At 44.5% G+C, this 27,883-nt stretch overlaps 1 protein-coding gene across 3 annotated transcripts in view; it reads right to left on the bottom strand.

Moving 5' to 3' along the window:
• Nucleotides 1–3,258: 3,258 nt before the first annotated feature.
• SLAIN1 (SLAIN motif family member 1) overlaps nucleotides 3,259–27,883 on the bottom strand; it is a 36,673-nt gene continuing 12,048 nt past the window's right edge. Inside the window, exons 3-8 of one of the 3 annotated variants that reach the window (XM_083435838.1) lie at nucleotides 20,017–20,166; nucleotides 18,191–18,340; nucleotides 16,187–16,534; nucleotides 11,412–11,567; nucleotides 8,390–8,693; nucleotides 3,259–4,618 (exon numbers count right to left, since the gene is read on the bottom strand). In XM_083435838.1, coding sequence (XP_083291964.1) covers nucleotides 4,543–4,618; nucleotides 8,390–8,693; nucleotides 11,412–11,567; nucleotides 16,187–16,534; nucleotides 18,191–18,340; nucleotides 20,017–20,166 — 1,184 coding nt within the window. In that variant the 3' untranslated portion in view covers nucleotides 3,259–4,542. The remainder of the gene's footprint in view (nucleotides 4,619–8,389; nucleotides 8,694–11,411; nucleotides 11,568–16,186; nucleotides 16,535–18,190; nucleotides 18,341–20,016; nucleotides 20,167–27,883) is intronic. The other 2 variants (XM_083435839.1, XM_083435840.1) reach the window with 2 other exon arrangements.

The raw sequence follows: 27,883 nt of genomic DNA on the forward strand, positions 1-27,883 counted from the left end.
GATGAATGTGATCCCTTGGCAAGGACCCTGTAAGGAGCCTCGCTGTGGCATTCTGCACTTTACCTTTAAAGGCAGCCCTGAGTAGAGCGAGTTACAATAATCAAGCCCGGAGGTGACCATCGCCTGGTTCACTGTGGGCAGATCAGGGTGAGAAAGGTAATGGACCAACTGCTTAATACGGCAGAGATGGGAAAATGCCACCTTTGCTGTGGCTGCAACCTGTGCCTCCATGGAAAGGGAGGCATCGAAGGTTACACCCAAGCTCTTGACAGAAGGCCCTGGCACTAATTGAGCCCCTGCAAGAGATGGGAATTGGTCCCCCAACACCATGTCGTCCCGACCCAGCCAGAGGACCTCTGCCTTCGAAGGATTTAACTTCAACAAGCTCCCGCACAGCCATCTAGCCACAGCTTCCAAGCATCTGGTCAGTGTGTTTGGGGCCGAGTCAGGGCGGCTGTCCATCAACAGATAAAGCATATTGATGACAACCCAGCCCAAAGCTCTGGACAATCTGGGCAAGGGTTAATGTCTTCTTGCATCTGTGGCAGAAATTGCTGCTTGAGGGAGATGTAGATTTGACTGAAGTGCATTTCTTATTCAATTTGCATGTGAATGCTCTGATTCAGAGATCCATATTGCTCCTGAACTGAACGAGGAGGGTTGAATGAGTTGAACAGCGGGCCCCCTTGCTATTAAGAGATTAGACAGTTCCTACCAGCTTATACTTCTGTAGTTGATAAAATGATATGCCATGAACACACTCTTCACACTTTTGCCAGTGTGTCTTTCTTATGCATAGAAGCAGATGCCCCCCCCCCCCCCCGTTCCCAGCCAGCAACTGTGGTCCTCTGATGAGGTGCTGTTGCATACCTCCGAGGTGTGCGTAGCATACAGCATAAACTGGGCTTTTAGTGTTGCAACTCCAGCCTTCTGGAGTTAGCACTTGAATTCAGGTAAGCAGCTACTGAAGACAATTTTTGTGTGACCCAACCAGTCCATGGAATTAACTGCATAATTATAAAAACAAAACAATTTTATATTTAATATTTCATTGTACAATGCTCCAATAACTTTTAGTTGTGAACCAATTTATAATTCTGCAAAATAAATGTGAAACGGCCAGGGTCCTGCTCATTTTGAAGGGGAAAGTGACCAAAACCATACTAATATGACTTTCGTATCTGATGTAGCACACAAGATTGCCTTGAGGTGGGTGGAAAGGGAAGATGAGTTTCTGTAAAGTGACCCTCACATAGTGTGTATGGTTATTGTAAAGTGGAGTTTCTACAGGACCCAAAAAGAACATGGACATTTAATTAGTTACTGTTTTACTCCCTGGTTTTAACAGGGCCAATTGAACTGAGGAAGGCACAAAGTGCCAGCAACAATTTCTCCACCTCATTGATTTGCCCTTAGGGGAGCCCAGACCCAGGTTAGGGCTCTGTAACCCACAATCTCCCACTATGAACAGAAACAAGAAACTGTAGCAGTTACCTCCTTTTTAAAATGTTCCTTTCCAGCCACAGAGACACGCACAAATTGAACTAAACAACTCTAGGCTGATAAGAAATTAGGCCAGGATGGTAAACTGAGGAATGTTGTGCTCCATGTCTTTTCACTTTTGCTCATTTAGGTCTTTGTATGCTGCAAGGCAAAAAGCCAGAACACCTTATAGTGCAACATGCTGAGTGTCATACCAGCGACCTGTGGCACTGATGCATGGTGCGCTAATGGAGGCTCCGGTGACAGGGTTCAACAAGTGACCTTTTTCAGTCCACTTCTGCGACCCTGGAGGACAGCCCTGCAAGTTCAAGTTTCCCACCCACCCTTTTCCAAATATACCTGGCCTCAGAACACCAGGTGCTTTCAGGTAGAGCTATGAGGGGGAGCAAAGGGTGTGCGGTGCAGGAAAATATGTCTGAGTTACGTAATAAAGGAGCTAGGAGTGGGACCCGCAACCCCATGTTTCAGTGTTCCAGCTAGCCATGTTGACTGTCAGAACATTCCATTATTCTCCACCCCACAATGTAATGTTCCTAATTCTTTGGCCACCAAGAATGCTTAGAGCTCAGTAATTTTGTCCACCCTTCTCTCCGTTGGTTTTTCTGTATCTTAAAGTGGTCAATGATGCTAAGCAGGAACAGGGTTGATTAACTGAAGCTCACAGGTGTATGTTTGCAGTTTGACCTACTGTATTTTTTGCTCTATAAGACTCACCTTTTCCCTCCAGCTGGAGGCCCAAGTTTGGGAAAACCTGCTCTCGCCTCTCCATTCTTAGTATCGCCAGCAGCCCTGTTTCAAGCAGTGGAGCACAGAGAAGAAAGGCAGCAAAAGTACCGTATTTTTTGCTCTATAAGACTCACTTCCCCCCCCAAAAAAGTAAGGGGAAATGTGTGTGCGTCTTATGGAGCGAATGCAGGCTGCACAGCTATCCCAGAAGCCAGAACAGCAAGAGGGATTGCTGCTTTCGCTGCACAGTGATCCCTCTTGTTGTTCTGGCTTCTGAGATTCAGAGTATTTTTTTTCCTCCTCCAAAAACTAGGTGTGTCTTATGGTCTGGTGCGTTTTATAGAGCGACAAATACGGTACTTAGCTTCACACCTGTGGTCTCTTGCCTATTTGACTAATTATTTTCTGCACTGGATGCAGGAAGGGATGTGATAGGATAATTGATTATTTGAAAACTGTATTTAAGTTGATTAAAATTTTTGTATGCTGCTGGTGAGGAGGAGTGATAGCTTGCAGCGTTCGCATTATGTTTTTGAAATAAATCTAAGCAAAGATATTGCGGACAGCCTTTTATTTTTACGCCACTGCGCACACTTTGTGTTGGCACAAAAGTCCAACACTCTCCACTTAGGTTTTATTCTGCCCCCTAAAGATTTTGTGTAGATCTGCAAATTGTGGGGCTCCCTGAAGGATGGGGCTATATCAAGACCAGCACCTGGGGACTGAGTTTGCTCTTGGTATATAGTCCAGTATCCTGCCCCCGGCCATCGCTGGGTGGGCTTCAACCACCAACCTCCTGGTTAACAGCCAGGTGCATGGATCAGTTGTGCCACCCATATGTGGTTATGGAGGACAAATGGAACACCTAAAAGGCTGGATTGAGCAGCTGGAGTACCAAGTGCCTGTAACTTACACTGTCAATTTTTTCCAGTCATAATTTGCTCACGCTACCACAGGAACTCTCCATTCTACTAAGGAAATAAGAGGCAGACTCACTATTTCTATTGCACATCCAAGAATGGCATGAGATTGCTGAAATAGATTTCTTTATTTCTGAAACATTCCAGATCAGCAGAATACAAGTTGTAATCAAGTATTAAAATCATATCCCCATAGTAAGAAAGCATTGATTAGTGCAATTTTTTTTTCTTGCAAAAGGTCTATCAAAAAAGTTTTACTTCCATGAAAACCTGTTTGTTTTCACCAAACACAAGTGTTAATAAAACATTGCAATTTTATTCTTTATTACAAAGTATCGAAACCCAACCATTTAAGAGACCATCGCATCTTTCAAGTGCAATGCAATTTACGCCCTCTTTATAAATACAACACCCCCGTGATAATAAATTAACATTGGAACAAGGAAATGAGAGACAGGTTCGTGTTGACCAGGAAGTCATGGCAGTTTCGAGCAAATACTTTAGTGTGTGCTCTCACAACATAAACATACAACACAGCTGTCATCTTGTCCATCATGGCCCCAATCCAACAATATATGTACTCAAGAATAGACCTGGCATGTGATGTAAGGGGGGGGGGGATACTCTTTTTCAAGTCCCAAGAGTGGGGAAAGGTCTAAATCCAGACACCTCGCCCCATCTCTCTAACATACACACAGGCCCAAGAACAGGTGAACTGAGTATCAAAGAATCTGACTGGAATTGGATGTGACTTCTTAAGCAGCTGAAAACCATCCATATTCCCCCATGCAGTTAGAAATATGTGTATGGATGTCTGCATCTGTGCGTGGATAGCTGTAGCTGGATTTGGGGAGATTGGCATGGTTAGAAACATATTGGAACATAACAGTACCTTGCTATTAAAAAGTGGGGGGGGGGTAGATTTATGGCACACACAAAATGCTTTGCTACCCTATGATTCAAGCAAAATGTGGGGTGTGTGTGTGCAAAAATACACTCCCTTGGAAAGGCTACAAAAGAAGAAGCAGGTAAGGATATGGATCTATTTTGTCAATTTGCAAGGGAACTCGTCTTAGCAACAAAAAGTAGTACACAAATCAAAGAGATCTGAACACTGTTATGGCAAAGCACCCAGAAGTCACATTTTGGCTCCCCCCAGTGGGACACTTTATGCATGTGTTTTTAAAAACCTAAACCATAATGCTGCAACGTTAATTTGACAACACTGCTGTTTGTATGTTTTTCTGAGCAAACAACTAAGTGTAATATGTTTAGCGACCAACGACAATGACAGAAGAGTAAGAAACAGCCCTGTGTTATTCACCCAGCCTCTCACAGTTATATTTACCCAGCCAGCTGGGTAGGAGAATCTGAATTTCGGCTCGACCCATTGTCAATAGCAGCCATCCCTCCAGTTGCCGTCCCGTAGAGTACTAAGCGAAGAAAGAGGTTTTGGCGGCTGGAGAAAACTGTTTCAAGAAACAAACCATAGTTCAGGGTAAGCACTGGGGAAAAGAGTGACAACACACATTACAGAGAAGAAACTACTTTGTCGATGCATCTGTTGCCTTTCACAATGCAAAAGATGGGGTCAAGAGAGCCTTTTGACTGCGTGACTGTGAGGAAAGCAGCTAAGGCTATAGCTTCAAAGCACATTTTCCCCACTCAAAGAAGTTTGGGCACTGTAGGATTGCTGGCAATTTTAACTCTGAAAGCAGTAAACTACAGTGCCCAGAATTCTTTGAGGGAAAGAATGTACTTTAAAGGTGCAGTGTGTAGGCAGCCCCAGTTATCTACGTTGTGAAGGGAAGGATATCAAGAATCAAGATAGGAAGCCCCCGGGAGATGTTATGACTCCTAATATCTAAAATGACACAGTAATAAAGAATTCAGAATTTCTCTTCTATTTTCCCCATGGACTAAACCAGGGGTAGGCAATCTAAGGCCCAATCGCCTTCTCAATCCAGCCCACAGATGGTCCGGGAATCAGCATGTTTTTACATGAGTAGAAATTGTCCTTTTATTTAAAATGCATCTCTGGGTTATTTGTGGGGCATAGGAATTGGTTCATTATTTTTTTCCAAAATATAGTCCAGCCCACCACATGGTCTGAGGGATGGTGGACTTTTTCACAGCTTAAAAAGGATGCTGACCCCTGGACTAAACTGCCAACTGAGGATGGACCACTAGTCTACACCTTGTTGAAACTCACTTCTCCTCAGCGCTCCCCCACCCCACCCCGACATGAAAAAATGCCTAGGCTGCTAGTGGTAGATTTCAGGGGCCACTTCAGAGGAACAGAGGTACTAAATTATAGCTTAAGAGAAGGCAACACACAGTATCTGTCTGTCATCCCTACAGAGTTTGGAAAGAGGCTTTAGCCTTCTTTTCATTTTTAAAAATGAACCATCGCTCTCAGATAAGAGGCTTCTGATAGTCCCTCAAAGATGGAACAAGTAGGTTTTTCAAATACAACAAGACACATGTAAATTTTATGCAAAGCTGTGTCAGTCGGCTTCATCCACATACAGTGTAGTGGGCCCAGAAAATCCTGACCATACATGTCAACCATGCATCACAAGTGATGAAATATGCGGTGCAAAATTAGTGATTCAAAAGGTTAACAAATGGCAACACAGAGGCACTAAAAACACTCAGTTTGGTCTACAGTTCAAATTTTTTTTTTTAAGTATTAACAGAGCTGGGAGGTTGGCTGAATCACAAGATCCATGACGAAGGTACACATCTTCCAGATTATGTATGAAGTCTTCCTCACGTAACCATTTTACCATGTGGTACATGCTAAAAACATGCTCCATGTACATACCATGCATTTGAAGCACACGGCTTCTCTCAAAGAATCCTGGGAAATGTAGTTTCCCAGCACCCTTAAACTATAGCTCCTACAATTCTTTAGGGGCAGTCATGTGCTTTAAATGTATGGCATGTGCGCAGCCATAATTTGTGAGCTACTGCTAAGAGAGACCATTTTCTCAACAGCTGTAAACATGCAGAGTTCCTTCCAAAATATGAGTGAGCTTCGAATCCACCTTCCCCGCCCTTTTTTCAGTAATTTTGGGAGACATGGTAGCTCTGTGGTAGATTCAGCAACTGTGTGCCAATGATTTTGCAGATTTCCAGACAGTGTTTTTGGATAGACTGTCCAAGGTAAGAGGTACAAGGTTAATATACTTTACTGCCAATTATAGAAGGCTTCCCTGCATCTCCCACATGCTACTATTTCAAGAACGATGCAGTTCTCCCTGACCCAGTGCTGAACCACCTTAGCAGCAATCCATGCACACAGTTAAGTTGCTCAAATCCTACTGAAGCCAAAGGTATTTTTAAGCTGCCCAGCAGTGGGCCAGAACTTAGCCCTTGGGTTGCTACCTTTAATTACAGATATCTAACATTTAGTAACACTTCATTATCAAACTATCAACACAATTAAAATGGATGTCGAATTGTTAAATGGCTCTTGGCTTAACGAAACGGGATAACTTAATCAGGGTTCTCCCCAAGGAAATATCGTACTGTAGTAGCTGACAGTGTTCCAGCTGCTCCGTTAGAAAAAAAACAAAACATAGCTGGTCTGCACAACTTGTGACCTACAAAACCAGGCACAGCTCATCAGCCACAGGAACACAGGCTGAGGCCTCCTTCTATTGAGTCAGACCATTAATGTACCTACCCAAGCATCGTCTGTCTCATCAGGATCTTTCCCATCACATGCTACTTGGAGATGCCTGAAATTGGTCCTGGGGCCTTCTGCATGCCAAGCACATGTCCTACCGCTGAAGTATGCCTCCTCTCCAATGCGACGGGCTCTGCTAGGGGCTGTGTGATCTCTATTTGCTGCTCGCTAGCAGGGCAGCATTCTCTTTAGTGGGTCGCAGGCTACGTTTATACGATCCCTGGCTTCCTTTTGCTTTAAAATATTCTTAAAAGGAGGGAGTTGGAAAGCACTTTTCTTATTCTTCTTGGGAAAGTCTGCTGATCAACCCCGCAGAAGAGCAGAACAAGAGTAGGCCTGACTCTCCAAGCCAACTGCAGCTTTGTTTGGGCAACTCTCAAAATCTTATCTCCAGTTGGTTCGGCTGCAGTCAGGCAGCAAAAAAAAAGAGAGAAAAAGTCTATTTCCCTCAAAAATTACACATGGCACAGCGTAATTTATTTCTGAAGGATATAGAAAGTGTTGCATGAAAGGGACTTATTGCATATTATTAAAGGCAATTTCTCATTCCTTTTTTGCCCGCGGCAGGTGCTTATTTAAAGACTACAACATCCTGTTCTCACATGGGCCAACAAAATACCTGCGGGGAAACACACAGGTGGGACCTGAGTACAAGAGCCTTCTCCTTTGCTGAGGTTTCCAACAACAGCTAAATTTGTGGGGAGTGACTCCTCTGAACTAAAGTCTATACTCAGCCCTAGAAAAAGTGGTCATGTGAGGCTTCTATTATGGGCTCAGGTGGTGGCCAAGTGCATCCTTTTTAGGTAGTCCATAAAGGCAGCCCTAAAAGGGACGGGGGTGGCGCTGTGGGTTAAACCACAGAGCCTAGGACTTGCCGATCGGAAGGTCGGCAGTTCGAATCCCCATGACGGGGTGAGCTCCCATTGCTTGGTCCCTGCTCCTGCCAACCTAGCAGTTTGAAAGCACGTTAAAGTGCAAGTAGATAAATAGGTACCACTCCGGCAGGAAGGTAAATGGCGTTTCCGTGCGCTGCTCTGGTTCTCCAGAAACGGCTTAGTCATGCTGGCCACATGACCCGGAAGCTGTACGCCGGCTCCCTTGGCCAATAAAGCGAGATGAGCGCTGCAACCCCAGAGTCGGTCACGACTGGACCTAACAGTCAGGGGTCCCTTTACCTTTAAAGGCAACCCTATGCATGTTTACTCAGAAGTAAATTGCAACTTGCTTTTCTTTAATCACCCTCTGTCCCCCGTAACAGAGTTGGTTATAACTTCAAGAAAAAGTATTGATCTACAACAGACTTGTTAAGCTAAGGCATTATATTCAAATCTGCACTGTTCAGCCTATATCCATTTGATAGCAGTTTGGCTCTCATGACTCTCCCAGAGAATCCGAGCTATTCCAGGGCTGCAAATTCTCACTCAAGAGATGTCCAGCCTCCTCCTGACAGCCTTACAGCTCTTCGGAGAGCGCTGATCGCTCAACTAGCTGTCCAGTTGCTGCATAAATACACTCCAATTTTTCCCTTTAGCAAGTCAACTCCTACCTTCGGATTGGCTGTGCAATTTTGCTTCTGGGTATGCTGCTCCCTCCTATAGCCAGGGAAGGCCTTGGGAGGCCACTGCGAGCTGCAATGCTGGCGTTTGCAGTCTTGTTTGGCATCGGGATGCCTGTGTTGGAGTGTAGCTGTAAGTTGCCGGACAACGGAACACCACCACCGCTGCTGCTGCTGCTGCTGCTCCCTTGAACGGTTGGGCTGACATAGGCTGTGGCTTTGAGAGGCTGCCGAACCGATATTGGAAAGTGTCCCACACTGTGAACTCTGTGTTGAAGTTGCCCTGGAGAAGGAACTAGAGAAAAGGAGTGCAAAAAATAATAAACACCACAAAAAACCCAAGGGGTTACAGAGATCTACACACTCCTGAAGGCAACCCTAGACTTGTCAAATGCATTTATAGGTCAAGTACGTAAGACAATAAAGCCAGCCCAAAAGATGCAGTAACCTAGAAAGAGACAAGGCTTTGTTCCACGTATATTGTTAATATTTCCTTGCTGTGTTTTGCTCAGAGCAGCATTTCGCCCTCACAAACCTCCAGTGGAGCAGGCCGAGAGATTGCAGATAGCCAATTACTAGGTTATATTATTGGGGACGTGCGTGGCGCTGTGGGTAAAAGCCTCAGTGCCTAGGGCTTGCCGATTGCATGGTCGGCGGTTCGAATCCCCGCGGCGGGCTGCGCTCCCGTTGTTCGGTCCCAGCGCCTGCCAACCTAGCAGTTCGAAAGCACTCCCGGGTGCAAGTAGATAAATAGGGACCGCTTACTAGCGGGAAGGTAAACGGCGTTTCCGTGTGTGGCTCTGGCTCACCAGAGCAGCGATGTCACGCTGGCCACGTGACCCGGAAGTGTCTCCGGACAGCGCTGGCCCCCGGCCTCTTGAGTGAGATGGGCGCACAACCCTAGAGTCTGTCAAGACTGGCGCGTACGGGCAGGGGTACCTTTACCTTTTTAGGTAATATTATTATATGCCAAATTTTCTCTGTCGTTCCGTTTTATTTTATATACCACCTTATGTCACGCAGACTTCAACGTGCGCCAATAAAAGTACAGTGGTACCTCAGATTACATATGCTTCAGGTTACAGACTCCGCGAACCCAGAAATATTACCTCGGGTTAAGAACTTTGCTTTAGGATGAGAACAGAAATCGTGCTCCGGCGGCGCAGCAGCAGAGGGAGGCCCCATTAGCTAAAGTGGTACCTCAGGTTAAGAACAGTTTCAGGTTAAGAACGGACCTCCGGAACGAATTAAGTACTTAACCCGTGGTACCACTGTATTGTACTACAGTACATGAATTCAGAACCATTTCTTTCTACTTCAGTAGGAGCCATGGGTGCCTATCCCCTAGAAAACCCTGGGAACTGTAGCTTGGCAAAAGTGCTTCAGATCCCTTGTGTACCTTGCAGAACTACAACTCACTTCACGCATCTCGCGGAGTGAACTCAAGTCCATGGAAAATTATGCCGCAAAATATTGTGTTAAACTTTTAAGGTACCGCAAGGCACTGCGCTGCTACAATTCCCAGGGGAAGCAACTGTTGAAAACAGTTCTGTGCGTCTATCTTAATTCCAGCACTGGTTCCCTAAAGAATTCTGAATTCATTCTGGCCAGTTCCAGCGAGTCAAATTCTTACTCAGCTAGAATTTTAAGCCAGACTGATGTAAATATCTGACACCCTTCAAAAATATTGTCAAGGCAGAACACTGCTACTCAGTATCTGTTACTTCAAAAAACCACATCCCCTCAGCTTCATGTTTCACAGCTAAAAAGTGACAGTACAGATTTAGCAGCACAATCTAAATTTGGCTTGGTACAAATTGTCACTAGGAATCAGCGCTAAAGCACCGAAGACATTATGCAATTCTGCTCTCTGGTGGTATCAGCTGCTGTTTTATTTCACCAAGTTGATGGAAAAGTCATACGGCAGCCTCAAGACCTTGAACTACCTTGTTTGGTTGTTTAGCTGAGGGGAAGCTGTTTGAAAGTCACCTTCCAAAAGGCAGAGGAAGAGTGACAAGAAGGTGAAACCCCAAACTACACAGCATTCAGTTACCGTATTTTTTTGCTCTATAAGACTCACTTTTTCCCTCCTAAAAAGTAAGGGGAAATGTGTGTGCGTCTTATGGAGTGAATGCAGGCTGCGCAGCTATCCCAGAAGCCAGAACAGCAAGAGTGATTGCTGCTTTCACTGTGCAGCGATCCCTCTTGCTGTTCTGGCTTCTGAGATTCAGAATATTTTTTTTCTTGTTTTCCTCCTCAAAAACTAGATGCGTCTTGTGGTCTGGTGCGTCTTATAGAGCGAAAAATACGGTACCTTTAAAAAACCAAGAAAGGGGCAAAATAGCACCAAACCACATTTACCCTCAATATATATATATATATCAATATATATTGATTTTTTTCTTTTTCAGTGCCATCAACGGCTGCATTTTGTGCCAGAACATTTTAACAGACTAATCGGTTTGGACTAATGTATGCATTCCTTGTATGTTAAACAGAACCACACTTGAACCTCGCCACCCCCAATCCTTTATAAAGCTTAGTAACTTGTTCCTGTTGAATGGGTAAAATGGTTTTTTTAAGCACACAAACAATTTTGACCCTTTAGGAAGGGGGGAAAACCCATTAAAATGGCTACAGCTTTGCTAAGCCATACACAAATGCATGCTAGGAAAACCCAGACATGTCTGGTATTAAAGGATCACTGCCCATCATTCATCCCAGAATACTGGTGATTTAAAATATAGTGGTACCTCGGGTTAAGTACTTAATTTGTTCTGGAGGTCTGTTCTTAATCTGAAACTGTCCTTAACCTGAGGTACCACATTAGCTAATGGGGCCTCCTGCTGCTGCCGCGCCGCCGCCACACGATTTCTTTTCTTATCCTGAAGGTACTATTTCTGGGTTAGTGGAGTCTGTAACCTGGAGTGTCTGTAACCTGAGGTGCCACTGTAAAGCGCTGTACCCTGACAGCCTCCCATCCCACAATGAAATATAAAGATTCCACACTTACTGCAGGACTGTATTCTTGACATCCCGTTACCAGCTCCATGCAGATTAGAATCAAAGCTTAGGCTGTTCCTCACAGTGATGGCAGGGCCAACATTGGTACTGAGGGTTGGGGTGCTGGGCATCCGAGCCAAGTTTGGCATGCTCCTTCGGAGCTTGTCTGCAACAAAGGCAAATCACTGTCACTTATTAGGAACCGCTTGTGGTCAAGTCGCCTCTCACCAATGTCTCATAACATAAAAAGAAACTCTCTTTGACTGGGCCCAAGGAGAACTTAATGTGACATTCTGTCCTCAGCAATGGCAACAACGGCTGCATTTCAGCAAGGCAAAATTCCACCTACTCCATTCTCTGTGCCACCTCCAGGAGGAGCTATGATACCACCACCACCTAATATCCCGAGTCTTCCGCGGCCTGGTATGATGCCAGCGTTTAGGGAAGCTTTTAATGTTTAGATTCCTGTATTTTAATATTTTGTTGTAAGCTGCCCAGAGTGGCTGGGGAAACCCAGCCAGATGGGCAGGATATAAATAATTTATTATTATTATTATTATTATTATTATTATTATTATTATTATTCACGTCCCAGAAGTTAACTTGCTGGCTAAGTAAGGTACTAAAGGCAACAGCCGCTCTGACTCTTTGTTCTCAGTATCTGATATCTGTAGAACCGCTGTCTTAAGAGCTGCAAGAAATTAAGTTAGGGCAAAATTATTTTGACATTGAAAAGTCGAAGGTACCTAGTTATATGCTGTTTTTGTATTTACATGAAAAACCATAAAAATCATTGGGCAAAGTTCAAAGTACTGTCAACGGTAGAAGTGCTATGCACTAACATGGAAGGCAAGAAACCTCCCTGGAGGAAGGATAGCTTTTCCTTTATAATATGCTCATGCTACCTTCAGACTCTTGATTATACTCCCAATAGAGCCAATGCGTATGTTACTGCAGCCACATATAAGCCTCTTCCCCAGGGATAGGGAATGTGTGGCCGCCAACACCCATTATTGAACCATCTTAACTTTGGAAACTGAAGACCATAAACCTGCCTAACACAACATCTCCCCAAGTCAGATGCAGCCACCAGCCATGGACACGGGCTACACAACCACTCTGTTGTTCCAGCCCCAGCCAACCAACAGAACATGAGGTTTGTTGAGCCATCACACAGGGTAGGTCACCAAACTTGGCTTGGTGGGCCATATTCAGTTTCACAAGTCAAAGGCAACGTAGTATGTACATGACATTCAAACCAGCCACACTGGGGGTGGGGGGGGGGAGGGAGATTCTCCTTCTCCTGCCTTTATGATTCTGGCATTGCAGGGGGGTTGGACTAGAAGGTCCCGTCAAACTCTATGATTCTATGAAATGCCCACCTCCTGCCCAGTGTGGTGTAGTGGTTAAGAGCAGTGGACTCATAATCTGGTGAACTGGGTTCGCTTCCCCGCTCCTCCACATGCAGCTGCTGGGTTACCTTGGGCCAGTCACACTTCTCTGAAGTCTCTCAGCCCCACTCACCTCACAGAGTGTTTGTTGTGGGGGAGGAAGGGAAAGGAGATTGTCAGCCGCTTTGAGACTCCTTAGGGTAGTGATAAAGCGGGATATCAAATCCAAACTCTTCTCTTCTTCTATTTGTCATACTGCAGCTAGATTTAACTGCGTGCGCTTGTGTTACAGCCCTGCCAAAAGCTATTTGCCCAGAATGCAAAACTGCACACTGAGAACAATAGTAACTAGTTTACGCATGGCTGCTTGTACCCAATATGCTGCTTTGTGACAAGACTTCCACTTACATAATGGAATTTCCTTCTCCTCTTCTCCCTGATTCAGCCTCCTGCACACCCTCAGAATCTTTTCCCGCGGTTTGGGGGAACCTCAAGAGTAGATTTGGAGGGTGCCCAGGGAGAGGGAAGGAGCGGGGAGCCTCACTGCCTGCAGATAACACTGCTTGTGCAGCGCTGGAAGCAACCCAATATGTTAACTTTCCATAGAGATGTTTGCTACAGTTGACACCAGTCGCAGTGACAATTAGTAGAGTGCAAAGGCATTGGCATGCGTTATTCAAGACCACCAACGGGGTGAGAAGGAAGATGATGAAGTAAAGGGAAGCCATGATAAGCTAAGTAAAGCGTCCATGCTAGAGGCAGTATACCACAGAGTATTAGATGCTGACGGGGAACAAAAAAACTGCCTCCATTTCTAGAAGGACCTGCCTGGCTACTGATGGCAGGGATGGTCCTGTGGTGAATCCAGGTGAAGCCATCTGCTTCAGGCAGCACCATGAACGTTGTGGGAGGAAATAGTTGAAGGCAGGGACTGGTATCTGAAGGATGCTGCATGTACCTGGTGATGCACCCGGAGGGGGCCAATTCAGGCAGCGAAATGCTTTGGCCTGACACCAACCACTGAGAGCAGAATGCTGGACCAAATGAATATACAGTCCAATTTAACAGATGTCTTCATAAGTTCTTATGGAAGGAAACAGGTGAGATAAGAGAGAGAGAGAGAGAGAGAGAGAGAGAGAGAGAGAGAGAGAGAAGCAGGGTAAGGGGATAGGAAAAACTGCTTCCAGAATGATGCCACTATGCTAGATTAATGTGGGATATAATGACAAAAAGAACAGCAAAACCCCATGACAGATGATCAGATAGAAAAGGGAGACAAACTTATTTTCTTAGGACTACATTTGCAACATATTTAAACAGCTTCTGGGCACCGATCACCGTGATCACTTATGATGTATTTATTATTCATGCTTATTTTACATAGCTATTAACTTCTAATTAATAATATAGGTTCAGGGACCTGTTTCTACAGCTAGATATTCAGCCTGTATAATTAATGTAAAATGATTGAGAAATAAGAATAATGTTTAACGTTTACTTAACGCTTTAGGGTGTTCCCCCCCCAAAAAAGTCTTGCATCCATAATCACAGGAAATCTTTACAAAGCGTAGATTATTATTATTCTCCAATTGCAGAGGGGAGCTATAGCAGCTTAAGCCTGCCTGCTCCATTAACGGCAGAGGTAAAACTGTACTGGGGGTGGGGGTGCTGGTTCAGTGCTTAGCCTTCCAGGCTGCACAGTGGCGTAGCGTGGGTTGTCAGCACCCGGGGCAAGGCAAGTAATTTGCGCCCCCCGCTGCACTGTCCCTCCCCCAGATAGCCCCTCGCTCTCTCTCCGCACCGCACCACACGCCTGGCACCCCCGCCTCCACAGTGGGCGGCGACCCGGCGGCTCGGATTGGATTCACACAGCCAGCACTGCAGTGAGAGAGAGTGAGTGAGCCAGGTAGGGGCAGAGAGCTGCGAGTGCGAGCGAGCGCCCCCCAGATGTTGCGCCCGGTGCGGCCGGCCCCCCCTGCACCCCCCATGCTACGCCACTGAGGCTGCATAAGTGTTGATGAAGCAGATGAAAGTCTGATGTGTGCTCACAGGCAGAGATTGTACAGCAGCACTTCCGCTAAAAACTTACTCAGAGGAGACTCAAAAGTTCATCCTGTGCAGCCTACTGTATTCATTAAGATTCAATATAACAGAATTCTGGCATGCGCCATCTTTGGGGGAGATTCACAAATGAAATGCATGTCCATAAGATACTGAACCTTCCCTTCTCAGGAATCATACCCAAACTCTTCCAACAGGTTCTCGATTACTACTAGATGAGTGTTACACTACTGCATCCATATGTAATCAGGGCTCTACACTGCCCCCATTTTCACTAGCTGTTAAAAAACTGTTAAATGAAAAGGGGGGGAATTAAATATGAATGATAAAATGCTAAAATATTTTAAGTACTGAAATGGAATTGGGAAAAGTACGTTACATTGAGCAGCAAGTAAAGGAGGGACGAGAAACGTCATGGAAGCGAGGTGGGAAGTCAACTTTTAAATTTGTATTAAATTGGAATTAATTTGATGTTGATTTGTTAAAATTTTTGAAAAGCAATAAAAACAACTGGCTAACAAAAAAACTATTTTACTTCAGAAAGCATTCTCTTCTGTTGGCAACCAGTATTAAGGAAGGCAAGATTGTGTTGAGACAGTTTCCAGTGTGCACTGCTTAATGGGTGACATACAACTAAGTCCTACTCAGAATAAACTGATTGAAAGCAATGGATACTGGAGACCACACACTGACTCTGCCATTATATACACACACACACACACACACACACACACACTTTAGATCTTTATGAATAGCATTCAGTACTGTTTCTTCAAAAGGGGATTCATAAACTAAACCAAAGATGCCCAACTGGCAAACTGAATCTTGACTCTACATCCTCCTGTCTTCTAATAATGGTGTTGTAAAAGTTTAGCTGACTATTTCCCTTGTAAGAAAAATAAAAGTGATGGGATGGGATGGGAAAGCTCTGGCCTCTCAGGTGCTGACGAAATCCAACTCCCCTCAGCAACTGGGATGATAAGAGCTGTAGTATCACAAAAACTGGAAGATCACAGGTTTTCCACCCCTGTTTAAAACAGTGAGTGATGTGACCAGCAAGGGAGACAGAGACAGGGACACTGAGGATCTACACTTTAACATTTCACCTCTAAGTTATAATGACTCGGGACATGTGTCCCATAATAGTGGACCATGCATTGGAGACCTGTTTGTGGTCTTCATATTTCCAGCCTCCAGCCATTGCCTAGAGAAGTGAATGCCCACCAGGAATACAGAATTTGGCCAAAAGAAACCTGCCTCAAAATTAAAGATTTGGCACCAGAAGGGCAAAATAAATCCATACATCAGAAAACAGCCAGCCAGCCAACTTTACCTCCATTAATCCTGTTTGGTTGTGGCTCAAGAGGATTCTGGGCTTGAGGAGAGTAACACTGTTGTTGCGGATAATTGTTTGAGGGGAAATATGGGGAGGTCGGGCTTCTCCTACAGTCCCGTATACTGGAAAAAGTCTGTGAATGGGGAATTCCTCTTTGGAAAGGGGAGCAGCGGGTCAACCGAGGCTGCGGAGGGGGCAGGTGGTCAAATTCTTCCTCTTCGTCCTCAAGGCTGTAGCGATCAAATTCCTGGTCGCTGCTTGTCCCTTTCTTGCTCGAATGGAGAGAGACGCTGGAGCTGTTTCTTGATACAGATGCTGAAGTAGACGCATAATCTTGTCTCAGACCTGGTAAGTGTAAGGAAAAGGCGAGGTGAGAGCCCCAAATGGTCAACATTTGTAACAAACATCACCCCTTCTGCAAGAGTCCGTTTTCGTATGGAAGGCATGGGTTCTGCAACTTACTCCCATGTCTACAAGATGCATGAAAACATGAGGCAAAATGTAAATGCATGCAAGTGGGAAGGAAAACTATGGAACACCAACTAGACATACACGGATTTTCACGTCCTATTCCAAAGAGGGGAATGAATATGAAGTTCTTAATGAAGGCAGAGCAATATATTTGAAGTGCATTATGAAGAGAGGTGGTCCTCAAGCAGGCTGATTAAGCAAAGAACTAGCTCTGTGTGAACATACAACGTAATTCATCATAGTCCTGTGAAATGCATTAATATGAGAGATAGACCAAAAACATTCTTCACACACCTGACATTCCTAGGCTCCCCCGCTGTGGCACCCAGACTATGGAACTCCCTGCACTGAAAATCCTATATTCCAGCAGCAGGGAATCTCCAGACATCGAAGTGTTAGACTATAGCTTCTATCTTCCCTACCCATTAGCCATGCCGGCTGTTGCAGATGGTTGCAAAGAGCATACATATCTATTCTGTGCAAATGGCTCACTCAAAGCTATGTGCAAACTATGTCATAGTGACAATGCTGCAGAAAATAAATCTAAAGAGCATCATTTGAAATTCTCCAGATGATCTGGTATTCTCCTTGTACCTTCTATCTATCTAAAACCTGCAGGATACCTTAGTTAGTCAACAGAGCATGAGACTCTTAATCTCAAGGTTGTGAGTTTGAGCAAAAAGATTCCTGCATTGCTGGGGGGGGGGGGTGTTAACTAAATGACCCTTGTGGTTCCTCGCTACAATTCTATTATTCCAGCCTCCTTGAAATCTCCCCCCCCCCTTATTGCTCTGCTGCCTCCTCCTTAATGCCATTGGCTGATCTGCTGTGATGTCACAGCAAGCCTTTACAGACACGGGTATAGGTGTGATTCCTGCATTGAGGGGGCTGGGCTAGAAGACCCCTGAGGTCCCTTCCAACTCTACAGATATAGGATTCTATGAAGGATCCCTCTGTAACTATCACCCCCTTACATGCCCTAATGTCACAGAAGACCTAGACAGCCTTGAGCAAAGTTGGTGAATTCTGAGGGGGAAACAGGAAAGCTTTGAATTCTAAGACCTTTAACAGCTTGTGCCCAATTAACCCCCTTCGTGTGTCTGCGTATGGCATGGGATTCTGAACGACAACTCCTTGACGCAGATCAGACCAGTGCTTTCAGAGCCTTTCAAAGAAAATAAGATGGCATTTTCTCTTTGTGAACACAATTACCCCATAGCCCACTTAGCTCCCCCTCAAAAAACAAATTAGGCTCCTTTTCTTCACAGTACTAAACATGATACATTACTCAACCATATTTAAGACTTATTCATGCTAGGAATTTTTTTGGAGGGGGAACATTCAAGTGTAACAACATGAAAGCCAAACCAAAGCACCAACATGGTGTTATTGTTTTTTTAAAAAACCATCCCAGACAATAGCTTAGACAGGCCTAAAATCAAGTATTTTCCCTGAGGCATTAACATGCAGCTTTTAAAAGAAGTGGGGGGGGGCAGAGCGGAGGGAGAGGAATGACAGTTAATGGCCTACTCTCTTCTTGCAGTCGAGCCATGATCTGGACGTCTGTGAGGTCTTGCAGTTTATATCCCATGGAGATGGAATCGTCTTCTAGTTCTGAGGTGCTCAGTTCACTGTCTATGGAGGACTGGGGGCTGAGAGGGGAACTTCTAGAAACACAACCTGTAGAACAACAACACAGCAAACCCCTTAACTTCAAGCGACGTGCAAAAGCATCTACTTTTCAAGCAACGATGATGCTACATTCCGTTATTTACTTTTACTTTTACTTTTACATTGTGAAGATCTTTAAGTCTATTTAAAATGGTCCTGTACTTTGGTGTTCCCGTTAGTGTGGAAAAGAAGCAATTCTGCAGCATGAATCTACAGTAGAGGGAAGACTAGTGGGCTCAAGTATACGATTTCAAACATTAAGAAACAAAAACAAAAGTCTCAGTGCAAATTCTGGTGTGAATTTGGATTCCTGGAAGGCCCAGATTATTATTTTTCCAATGCTTTTAGCCCTTATGTAAGTAAATCTGAAACGCAGCATATGAAGGAAGATAACCTAAGAATGTCTGCCTTTCTTCTTTTCTTCCAGACAGATCATTATATTCGTACATCCCTTAAATGCAACCCTTAATTTACTGATGTCTCTCCTTCTGGTGGCCCCAAACATACACAGGCCAGACCCACATTATTGCCATTGCTTAGTAGTGTAGGTGCTGGCCCTACTGTCGCAGCCTGATGTTTCCATGGGCCATGGGCTAGAGCAGATCACAATAACTCTAAATAACAGCAGAGTGGGGGGACCCCTTTGTTCAATGTAACATGGAAGAAGAAGCTGTCCATGCTCTCCAGGGTACATCCTGTGTGGATGGGTGGGAGGAAGGGATAGTAAGAATTTTCCTGTTCCTTGGGAAACAACATGAAGACAAAAGTAAGAGAATGAAAGAAAATGTATCCACGAAGCAGAATTTTAAGTCTAGGTCATGGCATTGGCCCCAGACCTGTGGGACCAAACTAGATGCAATGGGGGCAACCATATATGTTTATACCCATGTTTCCCTCATTCACATACACCGTGAAGGAATGGGTAATTTTTTCTGAATGTGAAAAGCAGTGCATGCACGAAGGCAGCTAAATCCTTTCGTTTTCCTTCTTTACTTCAATATTCTCCATCCCCCCTTCCCTCCATATTTCCACCTGTCCCCCAATGTCTGCATTCAGAGCTGGGATGGGCAAAAAGCTGCTTCGAATCAAAGCAGGCTGTAGGTGGAGAGCTTGCAGAGTGCTACCCAGTATCCCAACCCATCAGTGGCATAGGCTAGCCAAGGTATTTGCAAGCCACCTGCCATTTTGGTTCCCTCAACATAGAGGCACTGTGGAGCAGTGTGGGGATGTCAAAATAGCGGCTTCCTACCCGCCTACCGCTGTTGCTCCATAAATCTGAGTCAAGATAAGGGTAAGTGGGGAGGACCAACTCAAGGACTCAGAGGCCTTTCCCAGAGGCTCTTGACCAGTGTTTCCCAAACTTGGGTCTCCAGCTGTTGTGTGACTACAATCCCCATCATCCCTGACCACTGCTGGGGATGATGGGCGTTGTAGTCCAAAAACAGCTGGAGACCCAAGTTTGGGAAAACCTGCTCTCGCCTCTCCATTCTTAGTATCGCCAGCAGCCCTGTTTCAAGCAGTGGAGCACAGAGAAGAAAGGCAGCCAAAGTATATTACATAGCTCCCCCCTGTCATGCTTAGTTTGGCCTCTCAAAGCTACATACGTATCTCAACACTGAACCAAAGTCAACAGGAACTAGTTAGGCCTTATTACAGTGCTATGTTAGTAAGAAAACAAGCATTACCTGTTCTTTCAGGTGTTAATATTGCTTTATTGAAGGTTTTAGAGAAGGCAGGAGTGTTAAAGCCATTGCTATATGGAGTGAGCCTTGCAACAGGGCTATAGGGGAAAGCCAAGGAGACAGACGTAGAGAAGAGACTCCGCCATCGACTAGCTGTTAACAGACATAGTAAAGGAAGAGATGAGGTTATATTTGGAGCAGACTCTTATCCATTAGGAAGTTAGACATAAAAAGCTTAACAGCACAAATCTACACACATCTGCTCAGAAGCTAAGTCCTATTAAACACAACTTAGCCCCAGGTAAGTGTAGATATGATTGCAGTTTCAGCCGCAGTAGACGAGAGAGAGAAAACAGCAGGTGTTCAAAGACAAAATAAATAAAGGTTATTAAAGACAGGATGTGAATCTCCAGAAACAGATTTAGAGTGCAATGTTTCTAATTTTTTGCCTCTCCCAGTACACAGCACTATTGATGATGTCAGCTATCTCAAGGCTTAAGAGACAAGATTTCAAGTATTTCAAACATTAAAAAATGCTAATGCAAGTTTGTATATAAAGAAAGTGAGAGATTGTGAAAAGATTTTGATAATGGACAAAATCATGTTATTGTACATAGTGGAGCCAGAAATGGACTAAATTGGCACGCAATTAATTAAGTTTATTATGAATTGGAACTGCTCTTTTCCTTACTGAAATTACTTAGTAAATGCTACAGAACAGATGCTGAGCTCACTGTATTTGTTTCTAGTATCTTGACAAGGTATTGTTGTAGAACAGATTTTAACTCAATATTTCATTAAATTGCTTTAATATTGCATTTTAAATTGTTGTAGCCCACCCTGGCACCTTGGTTGAAAGGAAAGTAACAAATTGACTTAATAAAGCTGGATCATTGTCTTGATTTTCTTTAAGTATATGGTGTAACAGATAATACATATGACATTTATTTGTACAAAACATTACTGGGTGTGGTTAATTGGGACATAACTGAACTGAGAGTTAAGCTACAGGGCACACAGTAAAGTACAGGCTCCCTCATCAAGTGCTAAAAACAAACTTAATCCCCTTCATAAGCTTTTAAGCCATCAGACACAAATATTTCTTCCTTTTAACAACATGAAATTCCAAGTTACATAAGCATGAATATATTTAATGCATATCTGCACACTCTGAAGTAGACATCTCTCCCATATCTATCAAATATGCAACATCAGAAAGCCTCAGTAATCTCACAGCCACATCCAGGGCAAGGCTTAAGGAATTTTTACATATACAGAAAATGATATTCAAAATAGGATTCTTAAAGGTAGAATAAAATTTCTCTATGTATCTAAGAAAGCTACTAGTGTGGTGTAATGGTTACAGCATCAGGCTAGGACCAGGGAGACAAGGGTTCAAGAACCAGGTATACCACTCTGGGCGAGATAAAAATGTAACAAAATAAAGGAAAGAAAAGCAGGGCAACATCCGTATTCTCTACTCCTCCAGACACTGTTCTGTAAGTTCAAAATGTCATGCAAATCACGCCCCCCCCCCCTCGCATGCCATTATACTCTGGGACAGCATTACCACAACCTGCCATTAACAGCATCACAGCTGTTGTTGAGCAACAAAATATTAATATGAAATCTACAGAGAGATGTAACATTCCAGGTGTGAGACTCTGAGTCTTACAACTTTTTTTTAATAAAAAAAATATATGGGTATCTTCCGTATTAGTGAACCTGATAGCACGTCTTCAAGCAAAATTTGGCAGGGCCACGGGATTCAGATTTAAAAGTAGTTGAACGTACTATTAATACCACCTATTATTAAAACAATAGGGCCAACCCCACACATCAAATGTCAACATGCTATAGAAGACTCCTAGGACTTGCCACTGAAAGTTACGTGATGTCCAAGAGTGTCAATCTCATATCATTTGGGTACCAATATTTTAAATGGGCACACTTTCCTTTAAGTCCCACCTCATTCCAGGGCAACAGACATCCCAGAATACACTGGGCATTCCCACTGTCAATACATTGCACTCAATGAACCACAGACAACACAGATCTATGGAGTTCCTTGTTTTTTAAGCTTTGATGCGGCAATCCTGTAAATGAGACACATGATCACTGTAGTATTGGGCGCCACTTGGGTCTACAATCTACGCATGTCAAGTCCCATCATGCTGAACAAAGCACATTAGCAATGAACGGCACCCCAGCCAGGCCTCCTGTTTTTAGGACTTGGTCACAAGTTACAGAGGCCTCCTTTGCCAAAATCAAGCCGGGTCTATTAATTCATGAGCTTTAATGACTAAATGAATTTTCCACAAATGCAAAATATATTTTAGGATCAAGCAGACAGCTGCCACCTTAGAAGAAATCTACAGTATACCTGTGATTTTAAAACCACTGGCAACGTTTTGTACTTCTCATTATAAACCAGCAAAAGGAGGCAGACGTTAAAAGGCCTTTGTGATTCTCCTTTTAAACACAAGACAGTTTTGTAACAGCGTGGTCATTTGCCAAGGCCAATTAATGGCCTGCATGCTCTCACCCACAGATGCAGTCAACAACGCAACTGCAAACCGCATTCATTATTTTGCACAATAACTCCTGTGACAAGACTTGTCCTGAACAAAGCTACTGTTATTGCAGCTGTGACTCTTAAGAACCACACGAAGAACACCACGTTTGTCACTAAGGAAATGGATGAGAGGTGAAAATATACTCTAGAGCCATCAGCCGTTCTTCAGAGAGGGGCAAGATCCATCCTTGCTTGGCACAGAAAGTGGGGAAACAGTGCTCACCTATTCTCATCCTTATAAATGCAACTGGAATAATTTGGCGGACTGTCAGCTCAGACACACACATGCCAGATCACTAGTTTTACATGATAAGAAGTTTGCAGCCCCAAACAATTAGATTGGCCCATGTACTAGATATCCATGCCGAAAGGTGTCACCCTCTCTGCTTTGATAACAAGGACCCCTCTGTTCACCAATGCTACTCAAATTCTTAGAAACTTCCCTGGGGATTGTTATATGGTGCAGTTAGGCACAGCCAGATCCTGCACGTGTTTTGCAGCCCCTCAAGACATGCCCACTGCCCCACACGTCAGTGAAGGCACCCATCTCAGTTCAGCACTTAAGCCCAACTTTAATCATAGAATCGAATCATAGAATCATAGAGTTGGAAGAGACCACAAGGGCCATCGAGTCCAACCCCCTGCCAAGCAGGAAACACCATCAGAGCACTCCTGACATATGGTTGTCAAGCCTCTGCTTAAAGACCTCCAAAGAAGGAGACTCCACCACACTCCTTGGCAGCAAATTCCACTGTCAAACAGCTCTTACTGTCAGGAAGTTCTTCCTAATGTTTAGGTGGAATCTTCTTTCTTGTAGTTTGGATCCATTGCTCCGTGTCCGCTTCTCTGGAGCAGCAGAAAACAACCTTTCTCCCTCCTCTATGTGACATCCTTTTATATATTTGAACATGGCTATCATATCACCCCTTAACCTCCTCTTCTCCAGGCTAAACATGCCCTTAGCCGTTCCTCATAAGGCATCGTTTCCAGGCCTTTGACCATTTTGGTTGCCCTCCTCTGCACACGTTCCAGTTTGTCAGTGTCCTTCTTGAACTGTGGTGCCCAGAACTGGACACAGTACTCCAGGTGAGGTCTGACCAGAGCAGAATACAGTGGCACTATTACTTAAGAATATTAACCACCTAAGAATCCTGGGCACTGCAGTTTGCTAAGGGTGCTGGGAGCTTTTTGAGAGACCCCTATTCCCCTCACAGAACTACAATTCCCAGAGTACCCTGGGGAAGAGGGATTAACTGTTTAAGCACTCTGCAAATTGTAGCTTCACACGTTTGGGCAGGGCTTGATTGGCTAAAGAGGTGTGGCGGACAGGGTGAACAAGCTATGTGCTTTATACCTGATTGATCAATGGGTTGCCCAGAACAGCTACTGGTGAAATGATGGACATTCACAAGTGTTTTTTCCCATGGTAGAGAGAACACTGGGTTGCTGAGATGAAGATGTCCCATTTGTGGGGTGCAGAGTAAATAACAAGGTGTGAAACTAAGCACTGAGTAATAAAGGTTGTGCTCTGGACTACATTGCACCGTTAACTTTGTTCCAGGTAAAGATAGTGAAACAATCACTTCAGTTCCTCTGCATCCCTTCCTTTTTGCAAGCCAGCCTAGGAGCAAGGCAGGCTGCCCATGGATTTCACAACGAGGAGGTGGGCAGGGAAATGAGGCTGTGTCCAGGAAGACTTAAGGCAGGAGGGAGAGGCACACAGACAATGGACAGAGTTCATTGTGCAGCTGCTCCATCCTCCCATTATTGTAGCCAAGCACAAGAAAGATCCTGCCAGCATGATTTCAGAGTTTGGAAGCATACACAGGTATCACTATGTGTTTCCAGGAAAACTTCCGTAAGATTTTAGATAGTTACGACACTGGGACTTGTATGGGAAGCCACTGTTTGCAAACAGTATATTGCACTAACTTCAAACCATGGTTTCACATTCTGGTTTTTAGGCCTCAAACAAACCATGGTTTGTAGGCAAGCTTGGGTTCAATCATGAGTTAGCTAAGCTAGGGATGAAGAACATGTAGCTGTCTAAATGTTGCTGGATTCCAACTCCCATCAGCCCCAAAGAGGGGTAATGGGACTTGGAGATCAACAACCCCTGCAAGACCACAAGTTCCTCAGTCCAAAACAAAAAAAAAAAAACACCACGGTTTCAAGTGACATTTTAACTGGGTCACAGAACACAGTACGCCACAACCAGAGGTTCTAGACTACTTGCCATGGTTTTAAGCCAAAGTGTGTTCTGCACTTATAAGGAAGATGGCCATTATCTAAACCAGGCTTCCTCAAACTCGGCCCTCCAGATGTTTTGAGACTACAATTCCCATCATCCCTGACCACTGGTCCTGCTAGCTAGGGATCATGGGAGTTGTGGGCCAAAAACATCTGGAGGGCCAAGTTTGAGGAAGCCTGATCTAAACCTTTCAGAATATGAACCATTTCTTCCTTGCAAGAACAAAATATAACCATAAGCGTTAAAGGCAAAACCATATTTCCACAATGTGCCCCCCCCCACATATACAGCAAAAGGGCAAATGCAAAAACAACCGTTCCCCTCAATGAGTAAGCACTGTTCAAGAGGCACAGAAAAACTTGCTGCACCAACTTCTACTAAGTCAACATTTGATGAGAAGTGATGGTGCAGCTCAAGCGTGGAGGCTTAAAAAATGAAAATATAACTTACAGAGGCACTTGGGCCAGACAGAAACAAGAGAAAACAGATCAAGAGCCTTTCCTACCGTGTCTGGTATGATCTAGCTCTTATAGAAGAGTCGTTTCTCAAAGGAAAGACAAGTCACATGATTCCCTAAAGCCCGTATGCATGTCACATAAGAACGTAAGGAAAGCCTGCTGTATCAGGCCAATGGCCCACATAGTCCAACGTCCTGTTTTCACAGTGGCCAAACAGATGCCTATGGGAAGCCTGCAAGCACAAAAGCACCCAGTCTCCAACAATTGTGTGCTCTTTTTGTATGTGGGTATGTGCTATAAAGGTAAAGGTACCCCTGCCCGTACGGGCCAGTCTTGACAGACTCTAGGGTTGTGCGCCCATCTCACTCAAGAGGCCCGGGGCCAGCGCTGTCCGGAGACACGTCCGGGTCACGTGGCCAGCGTGACATTGCTGCTCTGGCGAGCCAGCGCAGCACACGGAAATGCCGTTTACCTTCCCGCTAGTAAGCGGTCCCTATTTATCTACTTGCACCCGGGGGTGCTTTCGAACTGCTAGGTTGGCAGGCGCTGGGACCGAGCAACGGGAGCGCACCCTGCCGCGGGGATTCGAACCGCGACCTTTTGATCGGCAAGCCCTAGGTGCTGAGCCTTTTACCCACAGCGCCACCTGCGTCCCGGGAGGTATGTGCTATACTTTCCTTTAAAAAAGAACGAATTATGGGTTCTTGTTTGAAAATGGAAACCTATATAAAGATAATTTATTTTCTTTCTGTTTGTCCTAGAATTTCAAATCCCTCTAAATTGCTCAAATTGTTAGGCGATTGGGCAAATTTTATTTTTTTTACACCCCTTCATCAACTAAATTATATACTTTTTTCTTGTGAACTGCCCTGAGATCTTTTGATGAAGGGTGGTATATAAATCTTATCATCATCACCACAAGCATTACTGCCTCTGACTGTGGAGGAAGAGCGTGGGCCTTCATGGCAAGTAGTGACCGACAGCATCGTCCTCCATGACCGAATCCTCTTTTAAAGTCATCGAAGTTGGTGGCCGTTGCTGCTTCCTGCAGGAGTGAGGTCCATAGTTTAACTCGGTGGGACATAGTGATTTATTTTACCTGTTATGAATCTTCCAACATTCAGCTTCACTGAATGTTCACAAGCTCTAGTGTTCCGAGAGAGATCTTTCCCCCCTCCACTTTCTCCATGCAGTCAATCACGATATTTGGATGAAGTTTGGCTGGACCACCTCTGAACAAGAGCCCAGAGGGTGGGACAACAAAGGACAGGGCAACAACTTCACACAAATAAGCAACCTCACAACAGCTGGAATTTACCATATGGCAGACCCATCGTTCTACTATGATTAGGGGCCAGCAATCTGGCCTCCTGAGAAGGACTCCTCTTTTCTTCTGTTGCCAGTCTAGCAGATGGAAAAGGTGTGCGGAAAACACAATCTGGGGAACATGACTTGCAGAATTTATTCCCCCTCCCCCTCCTGATAAAATTAGCACTGACTTGTGAAGGGCAAGTTAGTCCCTAGGGCTGTTTCTTACTGGAACTTTCCTGGGTGCATCTTTTGAATGAGGAAGCAGAAGAAGAGAAACAACAAGCCGTACCCAAGAGCAATTAGAGACAGTGATATATAGAAAGAGACTGCAAATGCGTGTGAAGCAGCTGAAATATGGATTTGTGCTGATGGCTTGTTGTTGTTGTTGCTAGCAAGACAGCTGATGAAACCATTGCCATGGTTATGAAACCTCTGCACAAAAACCCAGTGAAACACAGTAAGAATGTGAATCACAGATTTGTGGAGTTGCAAGGGACCCCAGTCCAACCCCTGCTATGCAGGAATAATGAAATAAACTATCGATCAGTAAAAATAAGTCACAGAATAGGAATGGAAACATGTCCTTATAATCGTAAGAACATTATAGACTACTGTCTCACACTAGGTCCGCCTATTGGTCTGTCTTGACCCACTACTGTCCACTCGGCTAGGAAAAAGTCCTTCAGGGTGTCCAGAAGTCTCCTCCATCATCTACTACCTGCTCATTACGTGGAGACACCAGATATTGAACTTGGAACCTTGCATGTGTTCTACCACTGAGCTACAACACCTCCATTTATTTCTGCATTGCATTTGGTTCTCCAAGAACTGTAGTTTCAGACAGAAGGTGCAGAAAGAAGAGTCTAGGTAGGCTGATGCAAACCATCAACTAACGACGACTGAGAGGACTTCCAAATATGCCCGGTAAGTTCCTTCATGATACTCTCCTCCACCAACTTTTGCCGTTTGCTTAGTGTGGCCGAAAATGCCCGCGTTATGTAACCTCATAGCTGCCTTTTCCTAAGAATATTTTTGTCAGAGGAACCAAATGCAGCAGAGACCTGCAGCCAAATGTCTTGGTGATTATCTCAAATCAATATGTTGAAATTCCGTACCTCCAGAGCTTGCATGACTCTTCAATCTTCCCCCCGCCCCCAGACGGTACATAGTGTTTCTTCTCACTCGCTTGCCATTCTGCTTCTCAGTTATCTACTTCCTACGGGCCCTTATTTCTCAGTACTGCTCAATCTGTTCTGCTGCAGCTGCCCTGGAGGT

This window comes from Podarcis tiliguerta (assembly GCF_965153285.1).
Source record: "Podarcis tiliguerta genome assembly, chromosome: 4".
NCBI lineage: Eukaryota > Metazoa > Chordata > Lepidosauria > Squamata > Lacertidae > Podarcis > Podarcis tiliguerta.